At 46.7% G+C, this 23492-nt stretch overlaps 1 protein-coding gene across 1 annotated transcript in view; it reads right to left on the bottom strand.

Moving 5' to 3' along the window:
* Nucleotides 1-23492, bottom strand: part of SPHK1 (sphingosine kinase 1) — a 58665-nt gene that overhangs the window by 1767 nt on the left and 33406 nt on the right. The window contains exons 2-4 of the mRNA XM_084838181.1: nt 22187-22336; nt 9580-9674; nt 6900-7015 (exon numbers count right to left, since the gene is read on the bottom strand). Of these exons, the coding sequence (XP_084694307.1) occupies nt 6900-7015; nt 9580-9674; nt 22187-22336 (361 nt within the window). The remainder of the gene's footprint in view (nt 1-6899; nt 7016-9579; nt 9675-22186; nt 22337-23492) is intronic.

Raw genomic sequence — 23492 nt, 5'->3', positions numbered from 1 at the left:
AGTTCCACAGAGTGGGGGCCACCACAGAGAAGGCCCTCGTCCTCACCAGCCTAGCTGTCCTGACTGATGGGTCAGAGAGAAGACCATCCGAGGCTGATCTTGTTGAGCGGCCTGTCTGGTGTTGCTGGAGGCGCTCCTTGAGATAGGCTGGGCCAGAACCATAAAGGGTTTTAAAGGTCAAAACCAACACCTTGAATTTGGCCCGGAAAACACTGTGGCTGCTGCTACAGAACTGTTTTTCTGCTTTGTATTGGTAACGTGCAAGAACGCCAGTCATACAGGCACTTCCTGTGCCACTGCTGCACCGCCTGGGCTGACAACACTCGACTGGAATGCAGGGAGGGGTGGCCCATAGGAATGCCAGGAGCCGCACGCATGGCAGTGGTTTTGCTGCAGCAACCTCATCACACAGGCAACACTCAAACTGGCCATGATCTCCCCCATCTCTTGGGGTGTTCTTCAGAAGTGCTCCCTCACAAACGGCTCCTCATCGCCCTTGTGGCAGTCCAAACAAAGCAGCTGAGATACCAGATTAGAAAGCAGCCACAGTAGGAATGGCGGCCCACGCTGGAGGCGAGTGTCAGATGGGAATGTGTATACTTGGCTCTCTGCAGTCCCTCATGTCCAAGCCCCCTGCAGCAGCAGATGAACAAGGGAGCAGTTCTCAAGTTCAGCCTGCGAAGACTGGAGAATGGTCCAAAGGCATACAATCGCTGGCACTGTGAACCCTAATAAATGGGCAATGCTGGGAGCTGTGGCCCAAAATACTCTGAGGGAACACTGCTTCAGTGTTGAAAGAAATTCATTCCATAGCTATTCTAAAGCAGGGGTGGCCAGAAAAAAAAAGATCTCCACATGGTTTGGCCTTCTAACTCCCAGCATTGCTGCCCATTGGCCATGCTGGCAGGGGCTTCTGAGAGCTGATGTTCAAAACATCTGGAGCTCTCCCTTCTGCCCAGCCCTGTGATAGAGCACTTCCATCAGTTCTGAACACATTCCAGAATGGAGCTCTAGTACAGAAAACAGCCCAAGGCTGAGCCCTGGCACAAAGGGAGCTCTGCAAAGCCCAAGTCAGCTGTTAATTGCTTTGTATGTGGAACGGGAGCATGTCAAGATGGCAGCTAGGAGATAAAATATGTTTGTGGATGGTTGTTAGGAAGGATGTGATACACCTGACCATCATTTTACATGTACAGTACTTATGCCCAGTTGTGGATTTTGATATCATTACCACACACATGCACAACACACACCTGTGGTAAGTTCTTCAGGTGATGCTAGCGGTCTCAAGCAGGTGTTTGAGGAAGTTATGACAGGGAAATACTTCAACTGGTCAGTCTGGTGCTTTGGGAAATGTGGATGGGGTAGGGAGCACATGGATATTTGGGAGCAGAGAAGAACAATGGCAGTGAATGTTTTCAGGGAATCAGATGTCTGGGAGTTCTTGGACTCCTCTCGGTGGAGAATGTGGCAAAGCAGCAACTGTAGCTTAGATGCATACTTCATGCACAATGGACTCAAGACAGGTGCTGTTGGACTTTCGTACATCAGGGGTTCGCTACAGGGAACGCAGGGGCATAGGATAAGAGGCAGGTGTGGTGCTGTCAGTGTAGCACCAGGGCTGGCTCTAGGGTTAGGCTCTCGATTTCTGAGGGCCCTCAGGGAAGACACCCTGGATGGGGGTCCCTCCCTCTGTGAGTCCACCTTCTCAATGCCATTGTCACCAGCTGCTACTGCTCCTCAGCCGCTTTCTCATCACTGCTGCCTCTTGCTTCCTTGGCAGGCAGAGAGCCACTCAGCAAGTAGGCCTTGGCATCTACTGCTCCTTCTCCTTACCATCACTGCTGTCTGGGCCAGAGTGAGGAGGGTGAACAAGCAAGTTGCAATGGTGAAGAGGAGGAGCAAGTCCAGGGGGATTGTGTCAGTGGGCCCCTGCTGAGGTAGGGGCCCTTGGTAGGGGCCCGGCCCTGTCTACTCTTGCCACTGGCCCTATATTGCACATTTGCTTCCCCACTCTGCCAGGTTCTTTGAATGCTCACTTGCCCACAAAGCTTACTAGATGTGGTCTTCGGCCAGTCACACACTCTCAGCCTAACCAACCTCACAGGGCTCTTGTAAGGATCAAATGGAGGACAGGGAACCATATTCACCAACCCAACTTCCAGAGAAATACATAATACATTTGCCAAATGTCACTAGGCATAAACCCTGCCAGTGACCTCTTCAGCTGCAGTCCTAGGCATGCTTACCTGAGAGCTAGCCCCATTAAACATAATGGAACTTACTGCCAAGTGAATATGTAGAAGATTGCACTGCTATTCATAGATTTTCATAATAGGAAGTAGGTCAGAACTAAGCCATCAGGAACAAGTGATGGATACCACTATTCATATACATAAGTTTATAAAGGCACATAATTGCTTGCCACAGGACAGTGGTATAGTCACTAGCACAGAAATTGCTTTTAAAAATGATTCGACAAATTACTAGCTGTTGCTCCTGATAACTACAAATGGAACCTCTGAATCAAGACATGCTATCTACCTCTGCTTATCTCTGGATCACATTGTATCCCACCCTTCCTCCAAGTAGCTCAGAGTGGCATGTGGAAATGATCCCATTTTATCCTTGCAGTCTTGCAATATGCCAATGACAACAAAAGGAGGGCTATCACCACTTGGCTTTGTGAGGCTGCAATCCTATGTGCAGGATTGCTTGGGAGGAAGCCCCACTGAACACAATAGGACTTACCTCTGAGTAAACATGCATAGGACTGCATTGTGAATGACCTTCCCAGAGCATCTGGTTGGCTGTTCTCCAGTCAACCTTCGCATAATTAAGCATAATTCACGGGCTTTCCCAGAGTCGGGGTCAGGGCAGCCATACTCATAGTGCCAAGTAGGAGCAGGGGTAGCTGAGAAACTCACAGCCAAGCTGGTAGGACACACTAGATGAGCAGCAAGAGGACCGGGTTTGGGGGAAGCACAGAGAAAGTGCTCAGATGAGTGACTGGTCTGAGCATGCACAAGGCCTGGCCATGATTCACTTTGCCCCTTTTGTGCTCCCTTTGATTGGGCCCACACATGTTCTCAGAGCCTCATTTCCCTGCTGTGGAAACCTGAGAATTAAGCAGCAGCATTTGTCTTAGACTCTAGAGGAAGCCAGGTGGCTGAGGCAGCTTGACAGGGAGAGGAGCGGAGCCCATTAGTGGCACCCTCAAGCCACCTCATTCTCCCCTCATCAAAACGAAGCCCACTAGGAAAGGAGGATTAGTCGCAGAGCAGATGGAAGAAGTGGCAGCCAGCTGTGCATGGGGCAGAGGCCAGAGTTGGGGGTGCGAGAGGCATTGGTGGTAATTTCAGGGAAGGGATCGAAACCTGAGCCAAGGACATGTAATTAAGCAGCCTTCTCCCCTATCCATGCCCTTTCAGGCTACAAATGATACTAGACCCCATCATCTGTCAAGGAGAGTCTGTCAGAGCAAGTGCCCTGCCCTACCACCAGCACCACAGAGCAGAAGGAGGTGCAACAATAGGGTAGTGGCACAAACAGATCTTGCTCTAATTGCAAGGCCTGGCCGAGTCTCGGGCCTCATCAGCAGAAGACCAGACTGCAGAGCTTCAGTACTCCGTATACTTCCTTGCCCTTCTCCATGATTACCAGAGTAAAAAAGATACAAAACGTGGGGTTGGAGCCAGGATCTGCCTTCTGCAAGAGGAAGGGACCTTCTATGGGAGGAAGGGCTCCACTTGCAGAAGGCCCCTCTGCTGAATTTGGGGGGATCCCCCTCCCCCAAACGCCGCAACTCAACCTGCTCAGCAAGGTCTCCTGGCTCTCGGCGTAGCATTTTCAGGGAGCTGGAGGGGGGCTGCCATGGGAAGGAGGGAGCAGGGAAGTCCACTTCAGCCAGCGCAGTTGATCCAGGTTAAATCTGGGCCCAACCCATTCTGTGCAACTTTGCATCTTGCCATCATGCCACACAACTTGGATTTTCTTAACACAGATTCAGACCAAACACCGTAAGTGCAAGGAAAGAACCACAATACACTGGACTAGTAACTGAGGTTTTTTTGTGCGCAAATTATAATTAGTATTAATAAATTTTCAACCAATAATATCAGAACAGGTCTTACAAACAATTTCACTATATATTTTGCAAAGGAGTTGTACCAAACAATCTGCAGTTATATCCAGAAGACTACAAATGTTTAAACAGTTTTCAAGCTGATACAGTTTTATCAATGGACCCTCGGCAGAATTCTGTTTTGAACAGGGAATCTTCCTCAGGTATTAGGATAAGGATAACTCCTGACAGATTACATATAATACAATTTTTTTTTTTTTACAAACAGATAATGCTGGAAAGACAGTCCTAAACAACTGAATCCTCAGTGCTGTGCCAGATAATAAGGGCAAAATAGCTTATTTTTAAAGGGATAGTGGTGTCCTCTGTAAAGAAAGAAAAAAAAACCAATTTCAATTGTAGTATCAATTGTTTACCTAAATTTGACAAACAATCCCCTCTCAAAGAATTAGCATGGATTCTCACCTTTTCTCTTCAGCTCACCCTTCCCAGGAGGTTAATACTCCTACAACCACTCCCCGGCTCAGCAGTCATAGATTACAGGCTGAGCACAGCTGTATATATAGCACCAGGGCTGGCTCTAGATTTCTAAGGGCCATACCATGATAACATTACAAACAGAGTCATAGAAGCCCCGTTGGTTTCACATGCTATAGAGAAACAACATAAATGGGAAGAGTTTTCTTTCTTTGTCATTGAAAGATTCAGATCACATCCATATAACAGAACTGATGTGGACAGATTTTTGTTACGAAGGGCAGCTTTTTGGATTTTCACCCTTAAGTCATTAGTCCCAGATGGTTTAAACAAGGGGATGGATTTGTCAGCATTTTTGTAAACTTTTAATAAGGTGTACTGGCTCTTCAAACTACTAACAGTATTTCAGTATATATACAGCTGTACTCAGCCTGTAATCTATGACTGCCGAGCCAGGGACTGGTCGTGGGAGTGTTAGCCTCCTAGGAAGGGTGAGCTGAAGAGATAAGGTGAGAATCCAGGTAATTCTTTGACAGGGGATTGTTTATAAAATTTGGGTAAACAATTGATACTAATTGTTTTTAAATTGTTTTTTCTATCCAGAGGATTTATCTCACCACTATCCCTTTAAAAATAGGCTATTTTGTCTTTATTATCCAGCAGAGCACTGAGGATACAGTTGCTTAGGACTGTCTTTCCAACATTACCAGTTTTTTAAAAAATATATATTGTATATAATCTGTCAGGAGTTATCCTTATCCTAATACCAGAGAAAGATTTCCTGTTTGAAACAGAGTTCCACCAGGGGTCCATTGTAGCTTAAAAACGGCATTTGAAACTGTATCAGCTTGAAAATTGTTTGAACATTTGTAGTCTTCCAGATATAACTGGAGACTGTTTCCTACAATTCTTTTGTAAAATATATAGTGAAATTGTTCGTAAAATAGGTTCTGATAGAGTTGGTTGAAAAATTATTTATTAATACTAATTATAATTTGCACAAGAATACTCAATTACTAGTCCAGTATATTGTGCTTGTTTCCTCATCCTTATAGTGTTCAGTTTGAATCAGTTCTTTGGGAACTTCGTCCTTGCTGGTTGGTACAGTTTTCTTAGCACAGAACTTGGGTTGCCCTCATGCCAAAATCTGCTTTTATTTATTTAACAACACAATATATGTGGCCTTGAGCACAGTGTGTGGTTTGCAAAAGCAGGAAGACTTGACAGGTGAGGTACGTGGCTGGCTTTTTTTGGCAGAAACCTCTTTGCTCGCTCTCACTCTGTGTAACTCTGGAAATCCGAACTAGAGCCTGTGTTCCTCATGTGACCAATGTTTTACATTTTCCTCCAACTTCACATTGGCCCTCTCATGCCCTTTAAACCCTGCAAGTGCTGTAGAAAGGATATAATCGCCATACACAGCAGAGGATTTTGAAGAGACCTGTGTAGCAGGCACGTTCTATAGTGGGCCCCGAACAGGTAAAGCACAGCAGCACCCCAGTTTTGGTGGACTAGATCAGCTTTCTTCAACCTACTGCCCTCCAGATGTGTTGGGCTACAACTCCCATGCTGGCTGGGGATGCTGGGAGTTGTAGTCCAACACATCTGGAGGGCACCAGGCTGAGGAAGGCTGGGCTAGATAATTCAGCATGGAGAAGAAGTGAAGGAATTATGCCAGAAACTCCCAACAGTGCTCAAACCGCGCTGTAAAGCGCAGTGCTGAGGACTGGTTCATACAAGTGCCGGTGTACTGTAGTGGTTATCTTGGCCTGGAACTCAGGAGATCCAGTTGCTCCTCCTCACTCAGCTCGCTGGGTGACTTTGGGCCAGTCAGTGTCTCTTGGCCCAGCCTGCCTCACAAGGTTGTTGTTAGAATAAAATGGAGAGGAGGAGGATCATGTACGCTGCTTTGGGCTCCTTGCAAGAGGGGAAAATGGTGGGATATAAATGTAATAATAATAATAATAATTAATTGTGCTGGCTTCTTGGGCATTCGCTCACTGCCAGTGGTGAACTGGTCATGTGCGGGTTGTGCCAGACACAGAACTTCATGTACTTGTTACCCCACCAAGCCCTGTGTAGGGCTGTTTGTGGTGGTGCACAAGAAGCAAGGAGCTGTCCGAGGCGGTGGCCGCTGCACACAACTAGTTCATCATGAGCCATGAGCCAAATGCGTGTGGCAATTTCAAGCAGCCTCACTCACCCCTAAAGTCATGTCACTGACATTCCCAGGAGGGTGAAGCCCCAGGGACCAAACTCTACACAACTGTGCCAGGTGGCAGAACACAGATGCAGCCCTGGCATGTGGCAGCACGCTGGCCTGTGGGTGATCCCTTACCGAGCGTAGTGATTAAGGGAAGCAGCCAAGGCATTCCCAGAGCCTCCTGGGAGGATGCAAAGAGGCTTCTGGATAGCAGACTCCCAGTCGGGACGCTCCATCAGTCCATTGATCACCTGCAAAGGCACAAAGGTGGAAGCTGCTCAAAGACGGGTTTCGATTCTCATCTCCAACCTTGGCTTTGGCAGCAGTGAAGCAAGGTCGCCACAGATGTGGCCAGTCGTTTTAAAGCTCTGCCGTGTGCTTCCAAAATCAGGAGTGCAGTGCAGCATATGCGGGTGGGGGGAGGGAGGGAGAACAGGACTCAGGCTATGGATTCAGAGGTGCTGCATTTCACATTTTTGTAAGACTGGGCGTCAAGACCGCAAGCCTAATATACACACTTACCTGGGAGCAGGTCCCATTGAATTCAATGGGCCTAACATCTGAGTAAACATGCATAGGATTGTACTCGAAGAGGGAGATGTGTTTCAGGCACACCTGGCAGTTAGAAACTATTAAAAATGATTCAACGATAATAACAAAATATATGCTGTAAGCTTCCCCCACCCCCACAACACACTCACATTTATCCCTTCCTTAGACTACAGACAACTCTGATGTTTGCCAGTCATAGTATTCAAACTTTAAATTCACGGTATTCAATACCCCCTTTGATTCAACATCCCATTTGAAACTGTTTGCTTTTCACATTAGTAAAACAAATGTTTTCTACTCTTTCTCACTGCGTTAGAATCTGCAGTTAGGAAGCCCAACTGGGCAGAGCATTCCTAATAGGGTGGATCTACCACCAAATCCCAAGCCATCTTTCCCCAATCTGACGCCCTCCAGATATTTTAGACTAAACCTCCCATCAGCCCCAGCCAGATTGGCTAATGGTCAGGGACACGGCAAGTTGTAGTCCCAAACACCTCGAGGGCACTGGGTAAGGGAAAGCTGCCCTAAGCCCTACCAGCTCACTGTGGCCAGGGCAGAAGAGGGCAGTGGCTTTGCCTTATTTTCAGACCCCTCTTTTGCCCTTTCTTTCTGCCCTATTGCAGTAAATGGGAGGGAATTGACTACACCTTCTCTGGGGCTGCCACAGTTGAGGGCCTGTGTGGGGGGGGGGGATGGCTACTCAGGGAATGAGGTGGGCAGAAGCTTAGAAACCTGTGGATGCGTGACCTCCTCCAACATGCCACATCTTCAGAGCCATGACCTTCAGACCCCCACGGGCAGACCAGCAACTGCACTTGCCACCATCACCACAAGGTGGCAGGGTCCTCCTTGCCTTGTGGTCCTCCCTGGGCCTGGACCCTGGCTGCCTGCACAGGAGGAGGCCTTATACCACCTAGCGGCCCCACAACTGCCCTCCCTGGGCTGTCAGGATTGCTCCCTTAAAGTTCTAATTATTCAAGTTGCAAAACCTGGATTTCTTCACCATGAACAGGCTGTTTATTGTTCTCAAACATCTCTCCACAACTATGAGGACTAGGAAATTACTTTTCTTTTGTAAGGGGAGATTCCATCAGCTTCTGTAGGGTATACTAAATTCTGCCCTGTGCAGCACAAGGCATTCATGCAGACTTCTCAGTTAATCTTTCTTTTTTTCTTGTTTTAGAAAAATGTTGCAAGTTAGTCACAGTTTAACTTGTACAATGTGGCAGAATGACAAGTCATATTGGTCCAGTAGGAAAAAAAGAAAGGTTCCTCTTGTGCAAGCACTGAGTCATTACTGACCCCTAGAGGGATGCTATTTTTCCTCAGCATTTTCCTGGCAGACTGTATAGCAGGGTGCTTTGCCGTTGCCTTCCCCAGTCCTAACTACCTTTGCCCCAGCAAGCTGGGTACTCATTTTACCGACCTCAGAAGGATGGAGGGCTGAGTCGACCTGAGCCGGCTACCCGAGACCCGGCTTCCGCTGGGAGAGTGTCGGTTGCGTTACTGCTGCCTACCGCTCTGCACCTGATGAGGCTCATTGGCCCAGTACCAAGATTGTAAACTCAGTAACAGGGTGGACTAGGGAATCTTCCCCAAGTTTAATGGGATTCAATACTGTAAAAACTACCCAGTAAAATGTGCCAATATAAAAAATGGCCAGCTGCCAAAAATGCTCATTCTTTAAAAAAAATTCTCCCATCACTCCCAGCTCTGCTTTTCCCTTCCCTGATTTATCTTTGCAACCTCCTACCTACACTTCTACCAGTTCCTCTGACCTATTCCAGGCCTTTTGGCCAGTGCTGCTCTAGAGCTACTTGGTTCAAGATGGAACTGGGTTCCTGTAACTTGAACAGCAGTGCATAATTGGACATTTCCCCCCAGCCACAACCGTAACACTAGGACTGTGACAAACTCATGTTCTCCCTTCTGCCCAGCTATCACAGGCTGAGGATCACCGTCCAGTATGGAATTGTGCAACCCACTGAGCTGTGCAACTGACGCAGCCTGTTCGGTGCCACCCCCCCGCAACGTCTGGTGCCCCGGATATCAGGTTTGCATGGCAACAGATTGGAAGGCCCAGTCAGAACCAGGATCAAGACCCTTTGCCTCTGATAGTCATGTGCCCGCGTGGAGCAAAGGGGAAGCATCTGATCCTCTGTGGTGGGGATAGAAGGATGGGTGACACACCGGTGCCACGGCACAGCAGGCAAAGCCTGGACCCCAGGGTGAGCAGCAGCATCCTATCTGCCCTCCTCCTCACCTCATAGAGCAAGCCATCGCCAGCCATAGCAACCACAGCATCCCACCTGGACATGTTCTCCTCCTTCACCAGATCCCAAGCGTGGTTGTTCTTCTCTGGGGAGAAAATCAATGAGCTGGCATCACTTGTGGGCGGCATCACCTTGTATAAGCTGGAGACCCCAGGAATAGGATCATCCTTGTGGGCTAGTCCACACATGCACAGAAGCAGGTAGCTGTATTCTGTCTCTCTCTGAGACGCACACACAGAGACAGGCAGGCAGGCAGATGTACACAGGCAGAAGGAGAGAGAAAACACATGCACACTGGGCAGATATCGCAGCACTGGGTAATTCCATCAGGAAAGGCTCTCAACCACATCCTCACACACATGCTGTAGCAGAGCTAAAATCAGCATACACCTTATCACCATAGGACTGGTAGTCCACTCGGCCACCTAGGAGTGGCATTTGTCTTTTTCTCCTCCTGAAATGAACGTGGGGGAAACAAGGCAAGCGAGATGGGGTGGCACAGAGGGAACATATCCCTAAGAGCTCTTGTACCAATGGATGACAAAAGATTTTCCCTCTATTGGCCACAATTGAATGTCAAATGTAATGCAGACTCTGTAGGTTGATATAATCCACCCCTACCCAACCGGTTGCTCTGCAGACATCTTGAACTACAATTCCCAGGCTTGCTGACTACTGGCCATGCCAGCTTAGGCTAATGGGAGGTGAAGACCAAAACATCTGGAGGGCACTATGCTAGGGAAGGTTGATTTAATCCTTTTATTTATACTTATATTTATTCAGACATTTGTATGCTGCCCCATAAGATAGTTCTCTGGGCAGCTTACAATAAAAATACAAGTATACAAAGTTTAAAAATAGAAAAAAGCAAATAGAAATAAATACCAAATAAGACACAAAACCATATATTCAAAAACAGCATAAATACAACAAAGAACAAAACTGGCAGCAACACCAGTGTTAAAACACAGATTTTAAAACTGAGAGGCCTGGACTATATGAACTATTTAAAATGCTTGGGTGAAAAGAAAGGTCTTCACCTGGTGCTGAAAAGGTCACCAAGATGGCACCAGGCAAGCCTCTCTGGGGAGGCTGTTCTGCTCCACAACTGGGGTGCCACTACCGAAAAGGCCTTCTCCCTAGTAGTCACTTCACTTCATCCAATGAGGGCACTCAGAGTAGAACCTCTGAGGAAGATCTTAAGGTTTGGGTAGGTACATATGTGAGATGGCATGCTTTCGGGTAACCACGACAACAGAAGAAGAAACTAATGGAGGAGTACTGGATTTTTAAAAAAGAATAGGCTTTGCTGTGAGCAGGGTTCCATGAACAGATTATCCAGACCAGTAAAAATTGCTTCACATAACATAGTTCCTGGTGGGGGTGCGGGTTGGAGTAAACGTCATCTGCCTGGCAGGGGCTGCTCAACCAATAAGAGAGATTTCACCCGTCTCCCCTGAAAGTCCAGATGCACCTGCATTTCAGGAGCAAACCTCATTGAGCACAATGGGAGTTACTTCTGAGTAGACATACATATGCTTGTGCTGGGAAGTGGGGGAGAACACAAAAAGGAAACCAGCCCCCATTTTAATCCACAGGACCTCATTGACCACAATGGGAGTTACTTCTGAGGAGACAGTAATGGGTTTGTTGTGGGAAGACAGCAGTAAACACAAAGACAGAAACCAGCCCCCATTGTAACCCACAGGATATCTATAACATAGCTGTGAAGTACTTACTTCCTAAGGCAATGAATCGGAGCCTCAAGATTGCACTTAATCGCACTTAAGGAATTGGGTTTTTAAATGTGCCATTTCAAATGAGGGGGTTCTCAGTAATTTCTGTGGTCATTCAGAAGGCAAGCCTCATTCAGCACAATGGGAGGAAACACCCCTTGACTGGTGTCATGGTGAAAGGCACACCCCTGGGCAGGGCTAGCATACTCGAGGTCAATGTGGGGCTTGGGGCACACAGCAACTACACCAAGGAGAACCCGACTTAAGGTAAAGAATTGGACTTTAAGCAGTCTCAGGAAATCCGGTTTTTCTCTGATAAGCTCTGGGGTGGCTGCTGGATGGCCATGACATCATGTACCCCTAACAACTTCAACACACAGCCGGCTCGGAGTAAATCGCTGGTGGAAACACCCCCTGGTCCCAAACTGTTTAGGGCTCTAAAGATGAAATCAGTGCTTTAAATTGGATCTGGAAATGAACTGGGAGCCAGTACAGCTGACAAACCACAGGAATTAATATGGTCAAACGATCCAGTTCCAGTTAGTAAACTAAGGGCCCTATTTTGGACCAACTGCAGTTTCTGAACAGTTTCTGACAGCAGTCCCACATACAATGCATTGCAATAGTCCACACAGAAGGTTCCTGGAGCATGGGTAATTGTGGCCAAGCTATCTCCTAGATCAAGGTAAGGGCCTTTCTTCTCATCCATGTGGGAACAAATGATACCGCCAAGCGGAGCTACGAAGAGATCACGTCAGACTTTGAAGCTTTGGGAAGGAAACTCAAGAACTTTGGGGCCCAGATAGTTTTCTCATCCATCCTTCCAGTAGTTAGAAGAGGGATAGAAAGGGAACGAAAAATACTCCAGGTGAATGACTGGCTACGAAGGTGGTGCCGACGAGAGAGATTTGGATTCTGGGACCACGGGCTATACTTCCTGGAAGATGGGCTGTTGGCTAGGGATGGGTTGCACCTCACAAAGGATGGGAAGAATGTGTTTGGCCACAGCATGAAGAACTTCATCAGGAGGGCTTTAAACTGAATTCTACGGGGAAGGGAGATGTAATGTTGGGGGTAACAATGGACATAGGCGCATGCACTGCAATGGAGAGAACAGCTCTGATAGCGCCCAATAATAATCTTCAGACACATGTAGGAAGAAAGCCAGACTATGAAGCACATGGTCTTCGATGTCTATATACTAATGCCCAGGGTATGGGAAACAAACAGAACGAACTTGAACTCTTAATACAAGAGGGAAATTATGACCTGATAGGTATAACTGAGACTTGGTGGGATGACTCTCATGACTGGAATACAGCAATTGAAGGATATAACCTGTTCAGAAAGAACAGGAGGAACAGAAAGGGAGGTGGGGTTGCACTGTATGTGAAAAATACATATCTCTGCACAGAAATACAGGAGGATGAGCTTGGTAGCCCCATCGAGAACATCTCGGTTGAAATAAATGGAGCAAAGAACAAAAGGAACATGGTGGTCGGAGTCTACTACCGGCCACCCAATCAAGGAGAAGACAAGGATGAAACTTTTGAAAAGCAAATAGCCAATGTTTTAAGGAAGCATGATGTAGTAGTAATGGGGGACTTCAATTTCCCCGATATTTGTTGGGAGACAAATTCTGCAAAACATGGCCCCTCCAGGAAATTCCTGACTTGTGTGGCGGATAACTTCCTCCTACAGAAAGTAGAGGAAGGAACTAGAGGATCGGCTATCCTTGACTTGATCCTAACCAACAGAGATGACTTAGTGGATAAAGTAGCAGTTACAGGAACTCTGGGGGAAAGCGACCATGTTGTACTTGAGTTATTGGTTCTAAGGGAAGCAAAAGCCGAGTGTAGTCAAATGCGTACCCTGGATTTTAGGAAAGCTGATTTTCATAAACTGAGAACAATGATCAGTAAGGTCCCATGGCAAGCGATGCTAGCGAGAAAAGAAGTCCAAGATGGGTGGGAGCTTTTAAAAAAGGAAATTCTCAAGGCACAATCACAAACAATTCCAACAAGAAGAAAAGGTGGAAGACAACAGAAGAAGCCAATGTGGCTTCACAAAAAGCTTAGGGATGACCTGAAAACAAAAAAGGACACATATAGGAAGTGGAAAGAAGGCCAAGTAACAAAGGAAGAGTACAGGCAGATAGCACAGAATTGCACGGATGACGTCAGGAAGGCTAAAGCTGAGAATGAGCTGAGGTTAGCAAGGGATGTTAAAAACAACAAAAAGGCTTTCTTCAGCTACGTGCATAGTAAAAGGCAGAGGAAAGAAATGGTGGTTCAGCTATTAAATAAGGATGGAAAAATGATAACAGATGACAAAGAAAAGGCAGAAGTGCTCAATTCCTACTTTGGCTCAGTCTTCTCCCAAAAGAGGGTCTATGACCCCCCTGGCAAAGGCGAAGTACAGGCTGAAGGGGCAGGATTGCAGCTTGAGATCGATAGGCATATGGTCAAGGAACACCTCATTACTTTGAATGAGTTCAAATCTCCAGGGCCAGATGAACTGCATCCTAGAGTCATAAAGGAACTGGCAGAAGAACTCTCAGAACCGCTGTCTATTCTCTTTGAGAAATCATGGAGGACGGGGGAAATGCCAGATGACTGGAGGAGGGCTAACGTTGTCCCTATCTTCAAAAAGGGTAAAAAGGAGGAACCTGGGAACTACAGACCAGTCAGTCTGACATCAATCCCTGGGAAAATTCTGGAGCAGATCATAAAGCAATCCATCTGGGAGCACCTTGACAACAATGCCGTGATTACTCGAAGCCAACATGGATTTGTCAAAAACAAGTCCTGCCAGACCAATCTGATCTCATTTTTTGATCAAGTCACCTCCCTTGTAGACCGTGGGAATGCTGTAGACATCATATACCTCGACTTCAGCAAAGCTTTCGACAAAGTGCCCCATGATATCCTGATGAGCAAACTAGCTCGAAGTGGGCTAGATGAAACAACGATCCGGTGGATCCACAGTTGGCTACAGAATCGGACTCAAAGAGTGCTTATCAATGGGACCTTCTCCAACTGGGGAGAGGTAACGAGTGGGGTACCGCAGGGCTCAGTCCTGGGCCCAGTGCTCTTCAACATTTTTATTAATGACTTGGAGGAGGAGGTGCAGGGAATGCTGATCAAATTTGCAGATGACACAAAATTGGGAGGGATAACTAATACTTTGGAAGACAGACTGGAGCACTGGGCAGAAAACAACAGAATGACATTTAATAGGGACAAATGCCAAGTTCTGCACCTAGGAAAAAGAAACCAAATGCACAGTTACAAGATGGGGGATACGTGGCTCAACCACACTACGAGCGAGAAGGATCTTGGAATTGTTGTCGATCACAAGCTGAATATGAGCCAACAATGTGATGTGGCTGCAAAAAAGGCAAATGCTATTTTTGGCTGCATTCATAGAAGCATCGCTTCCAAATCCCGGGAAGTACTAGTTCCCCTCTAGTCAGCACTGGTTAGGCCTCATCTGGAGTACTGTGTCCAGTTCTGGGCACCACACTTTAAGAAGGATGCAGACAAACTGGAGAGGGTTCAGAGGAGGGCAACAAAGATGATCAGGGGACTGGAAACAAAGCCCTATGAAGAGAGACTGAAAGACCTGGGCATGTTTAGCCTTGAGAAGAGAAGACTGAGGGGAGATATGATAGCACTCTTCAAGTACTTGAAAGGTTGTCACAGAGAAGAAGGCCAGGATCTCTTCTTGATCATCCCAGAGTGCAGGACACGGAATAATGGGCTCAAGTTACAGGAAGCCAGATTCCGGCTGAACATCAGGAGAAACTTCCTGAGTGTCAGAGCAATACGACAATGGAACCAATTACCTGGGGAGGTGGTGGGCTCTCCCACACTGGAGGCCTTCAAGACGAGGCTGGACAGCCATTTGTCGGGGATGCTCTGACTTGGATTCCTGCATTGAGCAGGGGGTTGGACTCGATGGCCTTGTAGGCCCCTTCCAACCCTACTATTCTATGATTCTATGATTCTATGAAATCAGTGCTTTAAATTGGATCTGGAAATGAACTGGGAGCCAGTACAGCTGACAAACCACAGGAATTAATATGGTCAAACGATCCAGTTCCAGTTAGTAATCTAAGGGCCCTATTTTGGACCAACTGCAGTTTCTGAACAGTTTCTGACAGCAGTCCCACATACAATGCATTGCAATAGTCCACACAGAAGGTTCCTGGAGCATGGGTAATTGTGGCCAAGCTATCTCCTAGATCAAGGTAAGATTGCAGCTGGTGCATCAGCTGGTGCATCAGCTGAAGGTGCTTTGAGCCACAGAGATCCCTTGAGCCTCTAATGATAGCGTTGGATCAATGAAGCTCCCCTAGAATGTAAACCTGATCCTTCGATCACGGGGCGTGTAACTCCCATCTAGAACAAACATACACTTGGGTGGATGAACCACCAATCAACAGAACCTCCACCTAGTCCGGATTAAGTCTGTTTGTTTGCCCACATCCACTTCATTACCATGCCCAAGCACTGACTCAGGAAGGAAACAGTCTCACCAGTATATGATGAAAAGTCAGAGCCAGAAATATTGGAACAAGGATAAGTGTTTTGGCAGTTGGCCTCTGTACACCACCACATTGAAGTTGAAAGAAAACACACCCAGATGGGAGCGGTCAGGACTTTCAGCTGTAATTCAAGGGGTTTGACAAAAGTGGGGCACTAACCATTCAGGTCCCCTTCACGGATCACTGCCTTGTTGTGGCGAAGGGGCTTGCGTAACTCAGTGAAGCCATAAGCTATGCCGTGCAGGGCCACCCAAGACGGACAGGTCATGGTGGAGAGTTCTGACAAAATGTGGTCCACTGGAGAAGGAAATGGCAACCCACTCCAGTATCCTTGCCAAGAAAACCCCATGGAATGTATCACAAGGCTAAAAGATATGACGCCGGAAGATGAGCCCCTCAGGTTGGAAGGTGTCCAATATACTACTGGGGAAGAGCAGAGGGAATTTCCAAGTAGCGCCAGAAAGAGTGAAGCGGCTGGGCCAAAGCCAAAAGGACACTCAGCTGTGGATGTGCCTGGTGGTGAAAAGAAAGTCTGATGCTGTAAAGAACAATATTGTTTAGGAACCTGGACTGTAAGGTCAATGAATCAAGGTAAGCTGGAGGTGGTCAAACATGAGATGGCAAGATTGAACATCAACATCTTGGGAATCAGTGAACTAAAATGGACAAGCATGGGCGAATTTAATTCAGGTGACCATTATATCTACTACTGTGGGCAAGAATCCCTTAGAAGAAATGGAGTAGCATTCATAGTCAACAAAAGGGTGGGAAAAGCAGTACTGGGGTACAATCTCAAAAATGACAGAATGATCTCAGTACGAATCCAAGGCAAACCATTCAGCATCACAGTAATTCAAGTCTATGCCCCAACCACTGAGGCCGAAGAAGCTGAGGTTGATCGGTTCTACGAAGACCTACAATACTTTCTAGAACGAACACCAAAAAAAAGATGTCCTCTTCATCATAGGGGATTGGAATGCTAAAGTAGGAAGTCAAGAAATCACCGGGATAACAGGCAAGCATGGCCTTGGTGTACAAAATGAAGCAGGACAAAGGCTAATAGAGTTTTGCCAAGAGAACACGCTGATCAGAGCAAACACTCTTTTCCAACAGCACAAGAGGCGACTCTACACATGGACATCACCAGATGGTCAATATCGAAATCAGATTGCTTATGTCCTTTGCAGCCAAAGATGGAGAAGCTCTATACAGTCAGTAAAAACAAGACCTGGAGCTGACTGTGGCTCAGACCATGAGCTTCTTATTGCAAAATTTCGGCTGAAATTGAAGAACGTAGGGAAAACCACTAAACCATTCAGGTATGACCTAAATCATATCCCTTATGAATATACAGTGGAGATGAGGAATAGATTTCAGGGATTAGACCTGATAGACAGAGTGCCTGAGGAACTATGGACGGAGGTCTGTAACATTGTTCAGGAGGCAGCAACGAAATCCATCCCAAAGAAAAAGAAATGCAAGAAAGCAAAGTGACTGTCTGATGAGGCTTTACAAGTAGCTGAGGAAAAAAGGGAAGTGAAAAGCAAGGGAGAAAGGGGAAGATATACCCATCTGAATGCAGATTTCCAGAGAATAGCAAGGAGAGACAAGAAGGCCTTCTTAAATGAACAATGCAAAGAAATTGAGGAAAACAATCGAATGGGAAAGACTAGAGATCTCTTCAAGAAAATCAGAGATCTCAAGGGAACGTTTTGTGCAAAGACGGGCATGATAAAGGACAAAGAAGGCAGGGACCTAACAGAAGCAGATGAGATTAAGAAGAGGTGGCAAGAATACACAGAAGAACTATACAGGAAAGATCTGAATGTCCCTGATAGCCAGGATAGTGCGGTCACTGAACCTGAGCCAGACATCCTAGAGAGTGAAGTCAAGTGGGCCTTAGGAAGCATTACTAACAACAAAGCTAGTGGAGATGACAGTATTCCAGCTGAGCTATTTAAGATCCTAAAAGATGATGCTGTTAAAGTGCTGCATTCAATATGCCAACAAATTTGGAACACTCAACAATGGCCGCAAGACTGGAAAAGGTCAGTTTACATTCCCATTCCAAAGAAGGGCAATGCCAAAGAGTGTTCAAACTACCGTACAATTGTGCTCATTTCACATGCCAGCAAGGTGATGCTCCAAATCCTACAAGCTAGGCTTCAGCAGTATGCGAACCGAGAACTACCAGAAGTACAAGCTGGGTTTCGAAGAGGCAGAGGAACTAGAGATCAAATCGCCAACATTCGCTGGATCATGGAGAAAGCAAGAGAATTCCAGAAAAACGTCTATTTCTGCTTCATTGACTACGCTAAAGCCTTTGATTGTGTGGATCACAACAAACTGTGGCCGATTCTGAAAGAGATGGGAGTACCAGACCACCTTACCTGTCTCCTGAGAAACCTGTACGAGGGTCAAGAAGCAACAGTAAGAATCGGACATGGAACAACTGATTGGTTCAAAATTGGGAAAGGAGTACAACAAGGCTGTATATTGTTGCTCTGCTTATTTAATTTATATGCAGAGTACATCATGAGAAATGCCGGGTTGGATGAATCACAGGTCAGAATTAAGATTGCCGGGAGAATTATCAACAACCTCAGATATGCAGATGATACCACCCTAATGGCAGAAAGCGAAGAGGATCTCAAGAGCCTCTTGTTGAGGGTGAAAGTGGAGAGTGCAAAAGCTGGTTTGAAACTCAACATTAAAAAAACTAAGATCATGGCATCTGGCCCCATCACTTCCTGGCACATAGAAGGGGAAGAAACGGAAGCAGTGGCAGATTTTATTTTCTTGGGCTCCAAGATCACCGCAGACAGTGACTGTAGCCATGAAATTAAAAGACGCTTGCTCCTTGGGAGGAAAGCTATGGCAATCCTAGACAGCATAGTAAGAAGCCGAGACATCACCTTGCCGACAAAGGTCCGTATAATCAAAGCTATGATTTTCCCAGTAGCAATGTTGGATGGCTGTGAGAGCTGGACCATAAGGAAGGCTGAGAGCAGAAGAATCGATGCTTTCGAACTGTGGTTCTGGAGAAGACTCTTACGAGTCCCCTGGACTGCAAGGAGGTCCAATCAGTCAATCCTAAAGGAAATCAACCCTGACTGCTCATTGGAAGGACAGATACTGAAGCTGAAGCTCAAATATTTTGGCCACCTAATGCGAAGAGAAAACTCCCTGGAAAAGACCCTGATGCTGGGAAAAATTGAAGGCAAAAAGAGAAGGGGACGGCAGAGGATGAGATGGCTAGATAGCATCACCGATGCATTGAATATGGACTTGAGCACACTCCGGGAGACAGCGCAGGACAGGAAGGCCTGGCGTGTCATGAAGAGTCGGACACGACTGAATGACTGAACAACAACAAACCATTCATGAAGGACAGCCAGTGGCATACACACACACCCATCGTTGGTGGCTCATAAGTAATGGAACAAACCAACATCATCTCAAACTTAAGGATCGCCTTTAATACCTGGATGAAAATCCTTTGCAGTCAATGACTGCCTGAAGTCTGGAACCCATGGACATGACCAAATGCTGAGTTTCCTCCCTCGAGATGCTTTGCCAGGCCTTTACTGCAGCTGCCTTCAGCTGCTGCTTGTTTGTGGGTCTTTCTGCCTTCAGTAAGTGAAAAGCATGCTCTATTGGATTGAGATCAGGTGACTGAATTGGCCATTGAAGAACATCCCACTTCTTTGCCTTGAGAAACTCTTGGGTAGCTTTTGCTGTATGTTTTGGGTCATTATCCATCCGCAATATGAAGCGGGGTCGTATCAGTTTGGTAACATTCCGCTGAATCTCAGCAGAAAGTATAGCCCTATACACTTCAGAATTCTTCCCGCTGTTTTTATCAGCAGTCAGGTCCTCAATAAACACCAGTGACCCGGTTCCATTGGCAGCCATACATGCCCATGCCATAACACTGCCTCACCATGTTTGACAGATGATGTGGTATGCTTTGGATCATGAGCTGTTCCTTTCCTTCTCCATACTTTTCTCTTCCCATCATTCTGGTACAAGTTAATCTTGGTTTCATCAGTCCAAAGAATCTTATTCCAGAACTGGGCGGGCTTTTTAAGTGTTTGCTGGCAAAGGCTAATCTGGCCTGTCTGTTCTTGAGCGTTACCAGTGGTTTGCACCTTGTTGTGCAGCCTCTGCATTTACAGTCCTAAAGCCATCTCTTGACTGTAGATGTTGACAATGACATGCCTACCTCCTCAAGAGCATTCTTGACCTGGCTAGATGTTGTGAAAGGGTTCCTCTTCACCATGAGCACAATTCTGCGGTCATCCACTTTAGTTGTCTTCCGTGGTCTGCCAGGCCTTTTGCTGTTGCTGAGCTTGCCAGTTAATTCCTTCTTTTTCAGGATGTTCCAAACTGTTGTACTGGCCACTCCCACTGTTTTTGTTATCCCTCTGCTGGGTTTATTTTGTTTCCTCAGCCTAATGATGGCCTCCTTCACTCGCATGGACACCTCTTTGGACCTCATGTTGGGGGTTCCAGAGAACAGCTACCAAATACAAATGTAACACTCAGAACCACCTCCAGGCCTTTTATCTGCTTGATTGGTCATGGGGTACCCAGGAAACAGGCCACACCTGGCCATGCAGCTGCTCGTCAGCCATTCGTTCCATTACTTATGAGCAACCAACAATGGGGGGGGTGTATGCCACTGGCTGTACCTCCTGAATGGTTAGTGCCCCACTTTTGTCAAACCCCAAGAATTACAGCTGAAAGTCCTGACTTCGCTCCCATCTGGGTGTGTTTCCTTTCAACTTCAATGTGGTGGTGTACAGAGGCCAACTGCCAAAACAGTTGTCCTTGTTCCAATATTTCTGGCCCTGACTGTAACACTTGGTGTCATTTGCATTCTGATGAGGCTTCAGACCAAATCTCCAGATGGCCTCTCGCAGCAGTTTCATGTAGACATTAAACAGCGTGAGAGAAAGAACAGAATCCTGCGGAACGGACCCCAAAGCATGACTGCCAAGTGTTGTGCAGTATGCTCCCAGCACCACTTTCTGTAACTGGCCATCCAAGTAGGAGCAGAACCACCACCAAGCAGCGTCTCCACACACTATCCAGACAGCCTATCCAGAAGGATACCATGGTCGATGGTATTGAAAGCCACTGAGAGGCCCAGGAGGGCCAACAGGGTCACACACCCCTGTCTTTCTCTTGACAAAAGTCATCCCACAGGGCGACTCAGGCAGTTTTTGTCCCAAAACCAGTCATGAAACCTAACTGAAATGGATCTAATTTGGTTTTATGCATATGTTCCAGTCCTACTCACCGGGAATGTTCTCACTTATAGATATTCAAGTGCCACAGCAAGCTGGTTTGAAGCAGCATTTTATCCGATTATGTGGAATACTAAAGGAGAGAGGTGTATCAAACAGGTGGGGGGAGGGCTCCCTTATGCTGTTCTTCTCCTTCAGTTCATGAGGTCTGATGCACTTCTAAGTTATTAAGAATCTCCCCACCAAAATCCACACACGTGATGAAAAGCACCAACATTGCTGTGGGTGGGGTTCTTTGGCTCTCCCTTCCCTGTGAAAACTGTTATGCAATCTCCGGGCTTTTAACTCCCTTGTAAAGCCCATGCATGCATTTTTTTAAAAACTGCCCTGCCTATGTGTAGGATCTGCAGTAATTAAACAGAGTGATGCTCTTAGACAAGGGGTGGGAAGCCTGTTTCAGCCCATGGACCAAAATCCATTTCAGAGAAACTCTCAGAGGCCGCATTCCAGTAGTGGGAGGGGCCAAAAGCAAAAGGGGTGGAGCCAAAAACACTAGCATATTTTAGCTGTAACCTATTACTGCCAGTAACTAAGCTTGAGGAGAGGCATTCCAACCTTTTAGAATCGGGGGCGGGGGGACTGCATCAAAGACGGGAATCCACCAAACAATCATCAGTTGGAGGAACGGGGCCAGGGGAGCCCTGGAGGTCCGAACTGGGACCCAAGAAGGATCAAATCTGGCCCACAGGCCTGAGGTTCCCCACTCCTGTCTTAGACTATCTGCTGCCACAAATGGAGTGCACCGCAGTACAGTGGTGTCGGCGACATCACACCAGGCTCAAGGAGGAGCTTGGAAAGCAGCAGCCATGGCCAAGAGGGCAAGTGAGTGAAGTCTGGAGCAGCTGGGAGCGGAGGGTTGTGGTCCAGCCATCTTGGGACCTCCTGGGATAACATTTTGGTGGTTCAGACATGAATTGGCCTCTCTCACCCTGTGGAGAAGGAGGAAGAGAACTACTGCAGGGTTTTTTTCGTGTTACCTTGGGTCAGGCTCAACACTCACCTGTTATAAACAAGCTGAATCCTATATTCGCTTCTGTTAGCATCGGCTGGACTTGGGACTTGAACAGATTCAGTGCCCGGCCTGAACCACTCTGTGGATTGAGCAACACCATCACTTGGCAGGGCCGAGGGAGCAGCCCATGCACTGCTCCTGCGCGGAGACACAAGAGAGTTGGAGAATGGGAATTAGCGGCAGGGGACAAAGTTAAGCCCTAGGGCTCAATACATTTTTTTATTTGCTGCACTTTATAAATATAAATGTAGGAACCTACCTCTGCCCTTTTTATCCGGGCCCTAAACATTCTCATCCACCTAAACGCTCCTCCCCACAAAAATCCACAAACTTTCATTTGCCTGACCCACTGAAGCTGAGCTCCATAGTCTAAACAAAAATAAGTAACATGAAACGGAGAAGCAAGTGCCACCATCAGAAACAGAGCTAAAATTCTTCCCTGTGCTGAGTAGGCCACACTACCCTGGGTGATGAAACATTTGGGGGAAGCGCAGCTCCAATTTGGTTTTTCCTGGAAGAGAGGTGTGTGTGTGCTGGGATCATGAACAAGAAGATAAAAGTTGCAAAGCAACTGTCACATTGAAAAGTATTTAACAAAAAAGAGAGAGAAGTTACTGGACCTGAGCCATAATTCTCTCAGACTTGTTGTTCTGCTGTTTACTGCCCTTACTAGTTTTTATTTTTATTTTTGTTTTGCTTGAATTGTTCACATTGTTGCAAGCTGATTTAAATGCTTTTTAAGCTGAACAGTAGATAATTTTTTTAAGTAAAAGAATGTGTTCCTGCTGAATTGGAGGAAATACCTTCTTTCCCCTTGCAGTGGGCTGTTTGCCATGCTTTTTGAGTTCACAATTTATCATGCACCCAATTGACAACACGTTCTTCTGTGTGCTCTGCTGCAAGGAGAAGCGATAGAGATGGGACCCAGTGATTAACTTGCCAATCTCACTGCTCTGGATAACAGGCCAGCAATCGCAGGCTGAAGAAAAGCTCAGCAAAAATGGTGCAAAATTTCCCTTCATAATCACACCTTTCTTTCTTTCTTTCTTTCTTTCTTTCTTTCTTTCTTTCTTTCTCTCTCTCTCTCTCTCTCTCTTTCTCTCCCTCCCCCCCTCCCCCCCTCCCCAATAGAGGCTTTCTCATTATGCATGCTTGGCATGCAAGAAATGAAGGAAGAAAGTAGGAGAATTAGAAGATTTTTGTTTACACATTTGCTGGGTATAGCCTAGCCATGAGATAAGAAGCAGGGGTGATGAGAGACTTGTGTCTCTCATCACAGGGATGGGGGGGGGGG

The sequence above is a fragment of the Heloderma suspectum genome, chromosome 2 (assembly GCF_057233095.1).
Source record: "Heloderma suspectum isolate Gila_16-S chromosome 2, 16-S_ref, whole genome shotgun sequence".
NCBI classification, from domain to species: Eukaryota; Metazoa; Chordata; class Lepidosauria; order Squamata; family Helodermatidae; genus Heloderma; species Heloderma suspectum.
Note: the sequence above shows the minus strand (reverse complement) of the source record. Positions and strands in the feature narration are given on the sequence as shown.